Below are 16888 nucleotides of genomic sequence, written 5' to 3' on the forward strand. Positions count from 1 at the left end.
TCTACTTAAAGGGGCAGTCTAGTATCTTTTATAGGTTTAGGAAGACAACTTAAATGTCAGTCAAAGATATTTTTTATCTCTCAGTCATAGTATCTTTCAAACACTAACACACTAAGGAATTTTTGACAATATGTGGATTGTGTCCATTACATATTCATTCATTTGCGAAGTATTCATTGAGTTCCGTTAGCTTGTGGAGATACAGTGATGAACAAGATAAACATTTTCTGCCTTTATATCAATATAATTTATAATTTTATGAGGGGTGCAAACGCATATACTGATAATTATAATATAGCTATGGTGCAGCTTAGACTAACTCACTTCAACAGGGCCCTCGGTGCAGCTCAAATATTTCTTGGCCTTTTTTTTTGTTTTTAATTCCTTTCTTGTTCACTCTCTTTGATGAGATCAGTGAAAGAGCTAAAACTTTGCTCATTCTTCCCTGATGACTGAATTTACCTCTTATTATTTTTTATTTATTTATTTATTTATTTATTTATTTTTGGCTGTGTTGGGTCTTGGTTGCTACGCGCGGGCTTTTTCTAGTTGCGGCGGTGGGGGCTACGCTTCCTTGTGGTGTGCAGGCTTCTCATTATGGTGGCTTCTCTTGTTGCGGAGCACGGGCTCTAGGTGCTCGGATTTCAGTAGTTGTGGCACTCAGGCTTCAGTAGTTGTGGCACGTGGGCTTAGTTGCTCCACGGCATGTGGGATCTTCTTCCCAGACCAGGGCTTGAACCCATGTCCCCTGCATTGGCAGGCAGATTCTTAACCACTGCGCCACCAGGGAAGTCCCTTACATCTGATTTTAATGAAAGACTTAGACCAATCTGAAAGCTCTGTCACCTTTCAACTTCTTAAAATGTCTTTCTTTTCATCCAGCCTACCATTTGGGATCATGTTGTCATTCCTCTTTACCATAACTAACTTCTACTTAAATCCTTAGTCCCAACTCTTTATGGTAATTCTTTGCAATCTTGCTGAATAAAGTATTTTCTTTTTCACACATAGAATCCATGCCTTAAATATTCATTTCCTCAGCTTTAACTTCTTTCTTGCAGACATGCTCAGGTTTACAGTTAATGAAAAATAAAACCTTTCTTTGTCCCTTAAGTCTCTTTCCTTCATCATTTGACTTCTTTAGAGAATTGCCTATCCTTTTTCCTTCTTACTACCCACCCAATATATAACCCTTGTAATCAGATTTTTATCCCCAACATTCTATTAAAATAACTCTTAGAAAGTCACTAATTAACACCAATTGTTGATTTTGTGCAATATTTATCACTATTGACTGAGCATTTCTCTTTAAAACTTGTATCTTTTTTTTTTTTTTTTTTTTTTTTTTTAAGGATTTTCTTATTTATTTATTTATTATTTATTTATTTTTGGCTGTGTTGGGTCTTCGGTTCGTGCGAGGGCTTTCTCCAGTTGCGGCAAGCGGGGGCCACTCTTCATCGTGGTGCGGGGACCGCTCTTCATCGCGGTGCGCGGGCCTTTCTCTATCGCGGCCCCTCCCGTCGCGGGGCACAGGCTCCAGACGCGCAGGCTCAGCAATTGTGGCTCACGGGCCCAGCTGCTCCGTGGCATGTGGGATCTTCCCAGACCAGGGCTCGAACCCGTGTCCCCTGCATTAGCAGGCAGATTCTCAACCACTGCGCCACCAGGGAAGCCCTAAACTTGTATCTTTTTTTTTACTTCAAAGACACCCTATCCTGGGTTCTTTGTCTTTCTTACAGAATCTTTTCTAAGTCTTATTCTACCCTCTTAATATGTAGATTTTCCAAGGTTCCTATCCTGTTAACTTTTCTCCCTCTTCATTTTCTCCTTGCATTCACTCTTATGGTTTCCCATTGACTTGTTGAAAAAAACTCCTAAAACTCTTATTTCCAGCCCAATGACTGTGATCTTGTGGTCATGAGATGAGACAAGCAGCATACTTAAGGGCTAGGAGACCTCAGACAAACCAATTTCTCTGAGCTTTAATTTCTACATTTGTAAAAAGGAGGTGATGTAACCTGCTCTGCCGACTTCACAGCAGCATTTGACCCAGTTGATCATTTCCCCTTCGCCTTCCTTAAAATAGTTTCTTTGCTTGGCTTCCACTAGACCACACTGTTGGATTTTCTCCTACCTCATTACTACTCCTTTGTAGTCTCCTTTACTTGTTCTCTTTCATCTCAACCTCTTTAATATTGGGGCTCCTCTGGGGCTCATTTCTGGACCTCCTCTCCCCTCACACTTGGTGATCTCAGACACACTTAAGGCTTTGAATACTACCTATATACTAAAACTCCCAAATTTGTATCTCTAGCCTAGACCTTTCCTTCAAACTCCAGACTGTTACATTCAATTACCTACTCAATATTTCCCTTAGATGTCTAAAAACATCTCAAACTCAAAATGTCCAAAATTGAACTTTTGCTCTTTCCCTCCAAATCTGTTCTATCTATTGGTTTCTTTATCTCAGTTAAAGGCAGTTGCATTCTTCCAGTCTCTTTTTTTTCACGTCTTACCATCAGGAAATCTTGTTTTTTCTACCTTCAATATATGTACCAAATTTCAAACATTTTCCCCCATGTTCATGACTACCACCAAGTCACAGTTATATCTTAACCAGATTTGTGAGATAGCCTCTTAACGCATCTTCTTTCTTCTACCTTTGCCCTCTGGTCTCAGTAGAGCAGCCAAAATTAACCATTTTTAAACAAGTCAGATCATATCATTCCTTTGCTTAGAATCCTGATTGCCCTTCACTTCACTCATAGTAAAAACCAAGTTTCCTATAATCTGGCCCTGTTTTCAACTACTCTTCCCCTCTTCACTACACTCGAACTATTGACCTCTTTGCCACTCCTCAAACATGCTAGGCATCATTCCCCCACAGGGCCCTTGCATGAGCTGTTTCCTCTACCTAATATACTCCTTCTCTGGGCAGCCACTTGGCTCACTTCTTCACTGCCTTCTTTTCTTTGCTTAAATATCACCTTATCATTGAAGCCTGCCTTGACTACTCTACTGAATACTGCAAAATGCCCCCTTCTCTTGGCTCTTCCAATACGCCTTACCTTGATTTACTTTTTTGGTTCTCCTTAGAACTTCACCTTTTTACTTACTTTATCATTTATCGTTTATTGTCTTTCTCCTACTAGAATGTAGTCTTTGTCTTTTTTGTTCACTGTTCTCTTTGAGTTTATCCTGCTTGGAGTTTGTTAAGTTTCTAGTCTCTCATCAAAATTTGGGAAGTTTTTGGCCATTATTTCTTCAAGAGTTCTTTCAGCCTTCTCTTTCTCTTCTCCCATTGGGACTCCCATTATGCGTATGTTGGTATGTTTTGTGCTGGCCACAGGTCTCTTAGGCTCTGTTCATTTTGCTTCATTCTTTTTCTGCTCCTCAGATTGGATAATCTCAACTAACCTAACTTCAATTCTCAATTAACCTAACTTAATATTATCAGTTAACCTTATTTGATTCTTTTTTCTGCCTGCTCAATTCTGCTGTTGAGCCCCTCTAGAGAATTTTTCATTTCTTAGTTTGAGGATTTGAAGGGCAGGGGGAAACATGCTGATAATGCTGTAACTTTCTGAATGTTGCACATTTCTCTAGGTTCAGGAATGCAATCTGAGATTTTTAAGAGCCATGTTTCTTATTATGGTGAGGTAGCAATTTCTTTATATAAATCTTTTCAATCTACTTTCTTCTTACCTATTTGAGATATTTTCACTCCATTTGGCAGCACCTGAAAGAAATTAATCTGTTTGGAAACATACCAAAAGCTTGTCTGAAACTATAATTATTTTTAGTTTTCTGAAGTCCAATAAGATGTTAAAAAAGAAATATTAAAGATCGGACTAAATTTGTAAGGTTTGGGGCAAGATCTGTGTGGTTTTGTTTTCCTGGTGGTACTTTACACTTAGTAGATAGATAATTCAGTAAATACTAAATTGATGGTAAAAAAACTACCGTAAAAACTGTAGTAAAAAACTACAAATAGCAGTAGCTTAGGATACAGTTTCATGGGACAGAAGTGTGTTTGGGAAATGAAACTGTTTTCTTCTTTTTCACTTATTTTTGTGATAATATTTTATGTATGTTTTATATTATTATGAAAACAAAATTCAAAATGTTTAATATCTCCCCTCTTTTAATGGTATTCACTTTTTAAATTTTTATAAACTAGCCAAGAAATAAAGAGAGCAAGAAATGTTGCTAGAATTCCCACAACATGTAGCTCCATTGTTGAGAACAAATGAAGCTAGCAAATTTGTAATTGTCTGAGTAAATATACTTTTAAATTTAACGTATCAAAATGTAAATATGAGGAAAAGCTAAGTCATAGGTAACACATTTTGTGCTAATCAAAGTGTTGAATTCCTTGCTCTCTAACTATCCCCAGCCAATATAACAAAATCCACTATTTTTCCTGTGACTTGAACATTTCTAGACATTTATTTTTCTAAATATGTTCACAGAGACATAGAGATGAACTTTTATTGCTGATCAGGGATTAGTCATTTAAATACTTAGTTTTAAATGCTGATCCAAAGCCATTAAAACAAACTACAGGAATTATTTTGTGACATTATCTTAAAGACATAAATGTTTACATAGAAAAGCTAACATTCAAGGAGAGTCAGAATTATTTAAAATAACTGAAAAAAAGCCTTATGAATTGTTATTAAAGAGTTAGTGTATTTTCTATTAATTTGCAGGTTCTTTCTCCTTCCCTTGCCTTGCCCCCCTCTCTCTCAGTTTCATCCCTGTGTGTAATATAATGTGTTTTTTGGTCTTCTATATTTCCTGTAAATTGATAGTTAGATCTAGAGGCTTGGTCACATTCAAGTTCAATTTTTCACTCTTTCTCTTCTCCTTCTCCTTCTTCTCCTTTTTCTCCTTCTTCTCCTCCTTCTCCTCCTTCTCCTCCTTCTCCTCCCCCTCCTCCCCCTCCTCCCCCTCCTCCCCCTCCTCCTCCTCCTCCTTTTTTATTAAGAAGGGGCTGGCAGTGCACATAAGGTGTAAGGTCTAGTTGTTTCTCTTTTCATGATGTTAGCGTCTTTGATAATGATGCTGTTGTCCATTAATTCATTACCAGTTTCAAAATGGTGATGATATAATTTTATCATTTATTAGCTTAGTTTTAAAAATTATATATATATACCAACATGTATGTATGTATTTGAATAAAGATTAATGTAAATTTAGCTTTCAGTGAATGTTTGCATTGCGATCATTGCTTAGAAAAATTCTTTTGTCCTTTTAGAGCTGCCTGTTGAAAAATTAAAATAAACCTAGAATATTATGATTTTATTGTACTCTTGAAGAGGTTGAATGTCTAAGCTAATTAAAGAATTTGTCGTTCCTTGTCTTAACAAATTTTCTGAAGAAGGTGTCACAGTTGGAACTATTATTAGACTGAGAAACATAAAAGAATTTTTTATGTGCTTTTGAGTTTATAGCCCTCACAACCTATCTCAGTCTTTTATGGTAATCAACTAGGTAAAGCTCTCTGCGTTAGGCTCCCAGGCAAAGCTCTGTATTTATGTTCGCAGGCAAAACTTTTTTCTAAACCTCATGAAATTGTTAATGCCCTATTCTAAGTATAATACTTTTAACAAGTGGGAGATCATAAAATAAATGAAGTTTTAAGATACGTTTAGGATAAGCTCTTTGTGAGTCACTTTTCCCTGGAATATCCTGTCCTTGCTGCAGCTGAGGGGCAAGGTAAGCAAAGTGTTCTCTGTGCCATTAGCTCCCTAAAAGTTGGTGAGGAAATCTGGAGGTCAGAACCCTGAATATAACCAGCTTTCTAGGTTTAATACCCAGCTTGTTTTACATTGTTTTGAATGAACTTTTGGGTATGAGTTGCCTTACCTTTCTTAAAAAATAAGAGCCCAAACTACAGCATACTAGTAACCAAATTCCTGGTTCTGACCCAAAGGCAATTTCTGGTTATGCATTTAGATTTTAGTAATTATAGTATAGTATTCTACTCTACCACACCACTAACTCCCCAGCGTAAATAAGGTGGAGCAGATATCATTTTATGCATGAAGCAGTTAAGGCTCAGAGAGACTTAGTGATTGCCATTCTATTAATAAATGGCTGCACTAGAATTGGAATCCAGGTTTTTCAAATTCCAAGCCCACGTTCTCTCTACCACAGCATGTTGAAAACGAAAGGGAGAGGAGGCAGAGAGATCATTTAAGGAATCACTGTATTATTTCAAGTGAGAGATGATCAGGGCCTAAAACAAGCAGTGCAAACAGAAACAAGATTTAACAGTTTTACTTAATGGGGCAGATTAGATGTGGGGAATGAGAGAATAGAATGATTGAAAATGTGAGTTTTCTTGGTGTATAGATGAATAGTCACGGTGGAAAGAGAAGCAGTTTAGGGGAAGGGTGCCTTTATTCCTCTTTCTGTACAGAATTCTGTGTATTGACTGAGGTATTTGTGGACTATTTAGTTAAAGACGTTCAACAGGCACTTCAAAATTCAGGATGCTGCTCAGATTATTTGGAGTCTGTTGGTAGGGAGTACAAGGGAATTAAACAGAGGGAATACTCTTAATTCCTGTGTCATTATGTTAATCCTGTGTCACTTACCTAATGAAAATATAAATTCATAACTCTACCAAGGGACTACCATGAGGTTTATGTCCTCACCAAATTCCCACTGCGAAGGACCAAACCCATGTGCTTAGAACAGTGTTTCTGCCTATATACGTATAGTGCTATATTTTTTCCTCTTCTAGGGAAGATAGATTAGAAAAAAGACACATATTCTTGAAAGCATTTTGATTTATTAATACAATTTAATATTGAGGTTGCACAAAATATTCAATAAACAGTAGTTAATAGCCAGTATGTTTAAAAAAAAAAGGAATTCATATGTGCACTTTATGGTTGGATAATATGGCAGTGACTTGTGCATATGCCCTTGCACAATTCCTGCTCTCTGGAAGGTTGTACACATAGTAAGTTGGTAAGATGACTGTTAGCTACAAGCCAAGAAATTTTATTGAAACAACAAATCAGAACTTAAGTTACCTGTCCCAGTGTTTTACTTTTTAAAGTAGGCCTTCCCTAGCCCTTTATGTGGTCTCCCTGCTGGGAACTTAAAAGCACATAAAATTAAAAGACACTCAGTTAGCCCTTTTGAAGTAACTCAGAGGTACTTGTTAACTCTCTCTTTTTTGAGTTAAAAACTTAAGTGAGGAGGGGAACAAGGAAGTGCCTGATATTTTTCCCAGTGATTAACCCTTAGGCCTTGAACCTAGTAGGAAATACTTGTTGGTCAAGTCTGTAAATATATATTTAGTTTGGCTGCCTTTGTCTTTTATTAAGTAATAAAAATTATTTTATCTTTAGTACCTAGCACTGTGCTACTAATTTATGGGAAAAAGTATGGAAGACACAGTCTCAATCCTTGCCCCTTGAGACACATGCAGTCTTGAGTGGTTTTATTTATAATTTGTTATGTGATAAGATGTTTGAGTTTGTCAGAGGATTTGAGTATCAAAGTATGGACAGAACTGGGCTTCCCTGGTGGCCCAGTGGTTACGAATCCTCCTGCCAATGCAGGGGACACGGGTTCGAGCCCTGGTCCGGGAAGATCCCACATGCCTCAGCGCAACTAAGCCCATGTACCACAACTACTGAGCCTACGCTCTAGAGCCCGCGAGCCGCAACTACTGAAGCCTGCACGCCTAGAGCCCGTGCTCCGCAACAAGAGAAGCCACCACAATGAGAAACCCCCCCATCGCAACAAAGAGTAGCCCCCACTCGCCGCAACTAGAGAAAGCCCACGCGCCGCAACTAGAGGAAGCCCGCGTGCAGCAACTAAGACCCAACGCAGCCAAAAATAAAATAAATAATAAAAATAAATACATTAAAAAAAATTATGGACAGAACTTTTTAAGTTCTTAGCCCAATGCAAGTGAAAAATAAAAGTTAAACAATGATGGGACTTCCCTTATGGTGCAGTGGTTAAGAATCCGCCTGCCAATGCAAGGGACACAGGTTTGAGCTCTGGTCCGGGAAGATCCCACATGCTGCGGAGCAACTAAGCCTGTGCACCACAACTACTCAGCCTGCGCACCTAGAGCCTGTGAGCCACAACTACTGAGCCTGCACGCCTGGAGCCCATGCTCCACAAGAGAAGCCACCTCATTGAGAAGCCCGTGCACTGCAATGAAGAGTAGCCCCCGCTCGCCACAACTAGAGAAAGCCCGCACACAGCAACGAAGACCCAACACAGCCAAAAATAAATAAATTAATTAATTAATTTTTTTTTAAAGTTAAACAATGATGCTGTCAACTACAGTAATTCTCCAGCAACCTCTTTGGTATGATATCACCTTTAAAATTTCATTTTTATTTCATAGGAATATTTCTCATTGATGAAATGTCCTGTAATAATGAACACTGATTTAAAACCTTTGATGATTGGTTCATTTTTAAAAACCATAGAATCGTAAAGTGGAACAGACCTTATGGAACTTTTAGTCCAATTCCTTCTTTTTCCGATGTGAAAAGGGATCCCAGAGTGTATGGTTAATCGAACCTTGTCTAAAATTATCCCAGCTATTTAGAGGCAAAACAGGAACTAGAACATGGGTTTTTTACTTCTTATATAACTTACTGTTATTTACCTCAGTACTCATTAACTGAAAGCATATGTGTATTTGCTCATTTGTTTCTATATTATTCCTGCATGATAGTCAAGAAATATTATCTCTAGTTACAGAAAAGAAAATTTAAGTGATTTGCCTAATGTCATGTACTAAGAAATTAACAAAACTAAGACTAGAACCCAGATCTTCTGTTTCTTAGTACATTGCTTTCTTTATACTACTTTTCTGTATTGTTGCCACTAGATTGTTTACAGATTTTTCGTACTAGGAACTAGCTTCATCAAACTGAGAAAGAACATTTTCAAGAAAGAGTGATAGCAGAGTTCTACCTTTTTTTCTTTTTTGAGGTATGGTTGATGTATAATATATAAGTTTCAGGTGTACAACATAGTGATTCACAATTTTAAAAGATTAAGTTCCATATATAGTTACCATAAACTATTGGCTGTATTCCCTGTGTTGTACAATATATCCTTGTAGCTTATTTATTTTATACATAGTAGTTTGTACTCTTAATCCCCTACCCCTATCTTGCCTTTCCCCCAAAATTCCACCTTTATAGACAGTTGCATAAACTTGGCTCTACTCCATTTGAAATTTGAATTTACCATTCACTGGAGTTTGAGGCTAGAGGGCAATTTCAACATAGAATTATAGATTTAAATTGGTCTGTAGGTAATAACTGCTTTCATTCACAACAGGATACTTTTTTAAAAAAACGTTCTATTGAAATGTAATATATTAATAGTCTCTCTTTTTTTTTTTTTTTTAAAAGATTTTCTTATTTATTTATTTATTTATTTATTTATTTTTGGCTGTGTTGGGTCTTCGGTTCGTGCGAGGGCTTTCTCCAGTTGCGGCAAGCGGGGGCCACTCTTCATCGCGGTGCGGGGACCGCTCTTCATCGCGGTGCGCGGGCCTTTCTCTATCGCGGCCCCTCCCGTCGCGGGGCACAGGCTCCAGACGCGCAGGCTCAGCAATTGTGGCTCACGGGCCCAGCTGCTCCGTGGCATGTGGGATCTTCCCAGACCAGGGCTCGAACCCGTGTCCCCTGCATTAGCAGGCAGATTCTCAACCACTGCGCCACCAGGGAAGCCCAATAGTCTCTTTTTTAAGTTTTTATTGAAGTGTAATATACATCTAAAAACATGAACATAATTAGCCTACAGCTTGATGAATTTTCACAACTGAACACACCTGTGTAACCAGCACCTAGTTCAACATCAGTACCAGCCTTCTAGAAACTCCCCTTACACTCTCTTCTAGTTACTACCCCATCCTGCTGCCCCCCTCAGGAGTGACCACTATAACAGGATAGTCCTTTAAGATGAGATCAGATACTTCATTTGTCAAGGTTGTTCTCTCTTCTGTATTTGCTGCAAATATGAAGAAGATGAGAAAAGAACAATTTCTCTATTCTTATCAACACAAAAATAATTGCTGAAGACAAAAAAAAATCAGAATTTTTTCATACCAAGTCTTATTTAACAATTTAATATTCAATCAGAGTAATACTGGGATATTTAAATCTTTTGTGCAGCTTTGGAAACATCTTGGAGTCTCTGTAAGTGACTTTTGTCTTCTGAAACAGGACACAGAGTAAGCAGGAGTTATAAGAATGGACGTAGGGCTGCGTTCCCCTGTCCCCATTACCCACCCCCCGCCCCGGCCCGCCCCATCTCCCATGGCTGTTCCCCACCCTAGAGAAGACACAAGGGAATGAGTACTGCTGTGATGCAGAGCTGTGGTTGAGGGATCACTGATATGTTCCTCTTTCTTTGCATATAGTCTCTGAATGTTGAAGATAGCTTTCTAATATCAATAATTAGAATTCTGTTGGAGATTTTTAATTCTGCAACTTCTGTGTTAAATATAACTCTGTTGTTTCCCATAACTTTCAAAAAATTGATTAAAATTCTTCCATCTTGATTTAAAATATGTTATCTATAACACTGTCTTCACTTTCTCTGTTTCTCATCAGGACCCCTGAACAGTGCCCCAGTGTCGTTTCATTGTTGTCAGAGAGTTACAATCCTCATGTGCGTTATGGAGCTGCAATGGCCCTGGGTATCTGCTGTGCTGGTACAGGAAACAAGGTAAAGGCCAAAGCCAATGCGGTCAGTCCTTTTCTGGCGCCAGACTGTTTTCCCTAGCCGAAAAGTTTATGTAACAGTTGTAAAAATACAAGTGTGGTGTGATCTGTAAGACTTAACTTGCCTCACAAGTTAAGCTTCCCAGAACTTCCTCACTTAACTATGCTGGATTGCTCAAAGCCGTTTAAGAACAAACCACCACATTATATGGATGGCTCTAATGAAAACAATGCTGTTGAATTTTTTATGAAAGCATTGATTTCTTTAAAAAGAAGAAATAGTATTTTTTTCTTTGAAGAGCTACTCTGGCCATTTTACATTGTTATTTTACATGTTTAATTTGCATAATAAGTATTGTGGAAATCAAAGTTCTTATTTGAGACCACCACAGTCAACTCAGTTTGATTTTTTTGTGTGTTTGTTTTAAGTATATATTTAACTGCTGTTTGCCTGTTTTCTCCTCAAGAACATAGTAGATAACCTGGTATTTGTTAAGCCCACAAAAGTGACAAAATAAAGAGTTGGGTTAGGTACATTGATGATTTGAAAACAGTTTGTCATGAGAGTCATAAAGAAATGCACCAATGCTTTAATAACAAGTATTCTTGATTCACAGCAATAACATAAATCACCACATTTTGCCTTTCATAGAGCACATGAACACACCTTGGCCAGTTCCCCAAAAGGTGCACTTTTCTTTTAATAGCACACAGGCATGTGTGTGTGTGTGTGTGTGTGTGTGTGTGTGTGTGTGTGAAAGAGAGAGAGAGGGAACAAGAAAATGGTTATATTCCCAGTGTCTTTACATCAGAAAGGAGCCACTTTTTAAAAATCATCTCTTGTCCAAACTAAAGTAAAGCAAAGCATAATTATTAGTTTATTGATTGATTCCAGGAATTAGATTTTAACTTGCTTGACTTTTTCTCTAATAAATAGTATTAGTATTGGATACAAATAATTTTTTTTCTAGTCACATAAAACATTATTGAAGCTAGGAATTAAAATAGGCATTTTCACTATATGTGGCGAGAATTGTATAAAAATTTATAGAGACATGACCTTCCAATATTCTCATTCTGTCTCCTTACCCTGCTTTATTTTTCTTCATAGCACTTATCACCACCTGACATATTTTTACACCTATTTATTTATTGTCTATCTTCTCTCCACTGAAATGTAAGGTCCCTGAGAACAGAATGTTCACTGCTAAAACCTAAAGTCAGACCTGGCACATAGTAGAGTTTCAGTAAATATTTGTCAAATGAATGATGAAGGGAAGATCATTTTAAGGATATGATGATGAACGAGTTGGACATGGTCTCTGTCCTCACAGTTTTGTTTTTTAAATGTTTTCATTTCTTTTGGAGGAGAATTTCTTACATGAGAATGTATCTTCAGTTTTATTAGAAAAGTCATTGTGTGTATAAAACACAGTTTATGGAAATTGGCCTTCATTTTTTTCTAGGACACATCTGTTCTATAAACAAAGGAAAAATATAGTTGGATGTTTTACTAAGTATTTTCTCCCTCCGGTGTTTAGTAGACATTTATGTCAGACCTCATAAGTTAAATGTAAATTAGATTTTTTTCTTTCCAGATTATTCTAAACTTAATATGGTATCTAGGAGCAAATGTTCTCTGAGACACAGTATCTGACAAGTTAATTCAATGAAAATTCTTCATTACTCATACTAAACAAGTCTGCTTTATTTCTAGATAGTTTGTATGATCTACGTATCAATACCTATCTGTCTGAAGCTTGGCACTTTAATTTTGTTTCTTAAAAGCCTGAAACACCTATTTATTCTAAAATGTATCTTTGAGGTCATATCACATACCTCAAAGGCCAAGTTAGTGTCTTTTAACTTACAAGTTGGAAATTTTCTTATATTTTTATCATGACAACTTTATAAACAATATTGACAATATGAGTAACGTTTGCAAAACTTTCTCTTCTAAACAATGGCACTACATTTTTCAGGGAAGTGAGGAGAAAGAATACATTTATATGGTATTTGTATTATCTGTTAATCGCTCTGATTTTTCTTTTTTGAATTTTTGAATTTTATTTATTTTTTTATACAGCAGGTTCTTATTAGTTATCTATTTTATACATATTGGTGTATATATGTCAATCCCAATCTCCCAATTCATCACACCACCACCACCACCATCCCCCCGCCACTTCCCCCCTTAGTGTCCATACGTTTCTTCTCTACATCTGTGTCTCTGTTTCTCCTCTACAAATCGGTTCATCTGTACCATTTTTCTAGATTCCACATATATATGTTAATATACGATATTTGTTTTTCTTTCTGACTTACTTCACTCTGTATGACAGTCTCTAGGTCCATCCACGTCTCTACAAATGACCCAATTTCATTCCTTTTTATGGCTGAGTAATATTCCATTGTATATATGTACCACATCTTCTTTATCCATTCATCTGTTGATGGGCATTTAGGTGGCTTCCATGACCTGGCTATTGTAAATAGTGCTGTAGTGAACATTGGGGTGCATGTGTCTTTTTGAATTATAGTTTTCTCTGGGTAAATGCCCAGGAGTGGGATTGCTGTGTCATATGGTAATTCTATTTTTAGTTTTTTAAGGACCCTCCATACTGTTCTCCATAGTGGCTGTATCAATTTACATTCCCACCAACAGTGCAAGAAGGTTCACTTTTCTCCACACCCTCTCCAGCATTTGTTGTTTCTAGATTTTCTGACGATGCCCATTCTAACTGGTGTGAGGTGATACCTCATTGTAGTTTTGATTTGCATTTCCCTAATAATTAGTGATGTTGAGCAGCTTTTCATATCCTTCTTGGCCATCTGTATGTCTTCTTTGGAGAAATGTCTATTTAGATCTTCTGCCCATTTTTGGATTGGGTTGTTTGTGTTTTTAATATTGAGCTGCATGAGCTGTTTATATATTTTAGAGATTAATCCTTTGTCAGTTGATTCGTTTGCAAATATTTTCTCCCATTCTGAGAGTTGTCTTTTCGTCGTGTTTGTAGTTTCCTTTGCTTTGCAAAAGCTTTTAAGTTTCATTAGGTCCCATTTGTTTATTTTTGTCTTTATTTCCATTACTCTAAGAGGTAGATCAAAAAATCTCTTGCTGTGATTTATGTCAAAGAGTGTTCTTCCTATGTTTTCCTCTAAGAGTTTTATAGTGTCTGTCCTTAGATTTAGGTCTCTAATCCATTTTGAGTTTATTTTTGTCTATGGAGTTAGGGAGTGTTCTAATTTCATTCTTTTACATGTAGCTGTCCAATTTCCCCAGCACCACTTACTGAAAAGACTGTCTTTTCTCCATTGTATATCCTTGCCTCCTTTGTCATAGATTAGTTGACAATAGGTGCATGGGTTTATCTCTGGGCTTTCTATCCTGTTCCATTGATCTATATTTCTGTTTTTCTGCCAGTACCATATTGTCTTGGTTACTATAGCTCTGTAGTATAGTCTGAAGTCACAGAGTCTGATTCCTCCAGCTCCATTTTTTTCCCTCAAGACTGCTTTGGCTATTCGGGGTCTTTTGTGTCTCCATACAGATTTTTAGACTTTTTGGTTCTAGTTCTGTAAAAAATGCCATTGGTAATTTGATAGGGATTGCTTTGAATCTGTAGATTACTTTGGGTAGTATAGTCATTTTCACAATATTGATTCCTCCAATCCAAGAACATGGTATATCTCTCCATCTGTTTGTATCATTAATTTCTTTCATCAGTGTCTTAATAGTTTTCTGTATATAGGTCTTTTGTCTCCCTAGGTAGGTTTATTCCTAGGTATTTTATTCTTTTTGTTGCAGTGGTAAATGGGAGTGTTTCCTTAATTTCTCTTTCAGATTTTTCATCATTAGTGTATAGGAATGCAAGAGATTTCTGTGCATTAATTTTGTATCCTGCAACTTTACCAAATTCATTGATTAGCTCTAGTAGTTTTCTGGTAGCATCTTTAGGATTCTCTATGTATAGTATCATGTCATCTGCAAACAGTGACAGTTTTACTTCTTCTTTTCCAATCTGTATTCCTTTTATTTCTTTTTCTTCTCTTATTGCCATGGCTAGACTTCCAAAACTATGTTGAATAATAGTGGCGAGAGTGGACATCCTTGTCTCGTTCCTGATCTTAGAGGAAATGCTTTCAGATTTTCCCCATTGAGAATGATGTTTGCTGTAGGTTTGTCATATATGGTCTTTATTATGTTGCGGTAGGTTCCCTCTATGCCCACTTTCTGGAGAGTTTTTACCATAAATGGGTGTTAAATTTTGTCAAAAGCTTTTTCTGGATCTATTGAGATGATCACATGGGTTTTATTCTTCAATTTGTTAATATGGTGTATCACATCGATTGATTTGTGTATATTGAAGAATCTTTGCATCTCCGGGATAAATCCCACTTGATCGTGGTGTATGATCCTTTTAATGTGTTGTTGGATTCTGTTTGCTAGTATTTTGTAGAGGATTTTTGCATCTATATTCATCAGTGATATTGGTCTGTAATTTTCTTTTTTTGTCATATCTTTGTGTGGTTTTGGTATCAGGGTGATGGTGGCCTCGTAGAATGAGTTTGGGAGTGTTCCTTCCTCTGCAGTTTTCTGGAAGAGTTTGAGAAGGATGGGTGTTAGCTCTTCTCTACATGTTTGATAGAAGTCACCGGTGAAGCAGTCTGGTCCTGGACTTTTGTTTGTTGGAAGATTTTTAATCACATTTACAATTTCATTACTTGTGATTTGTCTGTTCATATTTTCTATTTCTTCCTGGTTCAGTCTTGGAAGGTTATACCTTTTTACGAATTTGTCCATTTCTTCCAGGTTGTCCATTTTGTTGGCATAGAGTTGCTTGTAGTAGTCTCTCAGGATGCTTTGTATTTCTGCGGTGTCTGTTGTAACTTCTCCTTTTTCATTTCTAATTTTATTGATTTGAGTCCTCTCCCTCTTTTTCTTGATGAGTCTGGCTAATGGTTTATCAATTTTGTTTATCTTCTCAAATACCCAGCTTTTAGTTTCATTGATCTTTTCTGTTGTTTTCTTTGTTTCTATTTCATTTATTTCTGCTCTGATCTTTATGATTTCTTTCCTTCTGCTAACTTTGGGTTTTGTTTGTTCTTCTTCTCTAGTTCCTTCAGGTGTAAGGTTAGATTGTTTATTTGAGATTTCTCCTGTTTCTTGAGGTAGGCTTGTATAGCTATAACTTCCCTCTTAGAACTGCTTTTGCTGCATCCCATAGGTTTTGGATCATCATATTTGTCTCTAGGTATGTTTTGATTTCCTCTTTGATTTCTTCAGTGATCTCTTGGTTATTTAGTAACGTATTGTTTAGCCTCCATGTGTTTGTGTTTTTTACTTTTTTTTTCCCCTGTAATTGATTTCTAATCTCATAGTGTTGTGGTCAGAAAAGATGCTTGATATGATTTCAGTTTTCTTAAATTTACTGAGGCTTGTTTTGTGACCCAAGATGTGATCTATCCTGGAGAATGTTCTGTGTTCACTTGAGAAGAAAGTGTAATCTGCTCTTTTTGGATGGAATGTCCTATCAGTTAAATCTATCTGGTCTATTGTGTCATTTAAAGCTTCTGTTTCCTTATTAATTTTCTGTTTGGATGATCTGTCCGTTGGTGTAAGTGAGGTGTTAAAGTCCCCCACTATTATTGTGTTACTGTGGATTTCCTCTTTTATAGCTGTTAGCAGTTGCCTTATGTATTGAGGTGCTCCTGTGTTGGGTGCATATATATTTATAATTGTTATATCTTCTTGGATTGATCCCTTGATCATTATGTAGTGTCCTTCCTTGTCTCTTGTAACACTCTTTATTTTAAAGTCTATTTTATCTGATATGAATATTGCTTCTCCAGCTTTCTTTTGATTTCCATTTGCATAGAATATCTTTTTCCATCCCCTCACTTTCAGTCTGTATGTGTCCCTAGGTCTGAAGTGGGTCTCTTGTAGACAGCATATATATGGGTCTTGTTTTTGTATCCATTCAGCGAGCCTGTGTCTTTTGGTTGGAGCATTCAATCCATTCACGTTTAAAGTAATTATCGATATGTATGTTCCTATTACCATTTTCTTAATTGTTTTGGGTTTTTTTTTTAAACATCTTTATTGAAGTATAATTGCCTTACAATGGTGTGTTAGCTTCTGCTTTATAACAAAGTGAATC

The 16888-nt window shown here is 36.8% G+C and overlaps 1 protein-coding gene across 1 annotated transcript in view; it reads left to right on the plus strand.

The window, feature by feature from the left end:
• Positions 1 to 16888, plus strand: part of PSMD1 (proteasome 26S subunit, non-ATPase 1) — a 109317-nt gene that overhangs the window by 53449 nt on the left and 38980 nt on the right. The window contains exon 17 of the mRNA XM_007184708.3: positions 10617 to 10731. Coding sequence (XP_007184770.1) covers positions 10617 to 10731 — 115 coding nt within the window. The remainder of the gene's footprint in view (positions 1 to 10616; positions 10732 to 16888) is intronic.

This window comes from Balaenoptera acutorostrata, chromosome 8 (assembly GCF_949987535.1).
Source record: "Balaenoptera acutorostrata chromosome 8, mBalAcu1.1, whole genome shotgun sequence".
NCBI lineage: Eukaryota > Metazoa > Chordata > Mammalia > Artiodactyla > Balaenopteridae > Balaenoptera > Balaenoptera acutorostrata.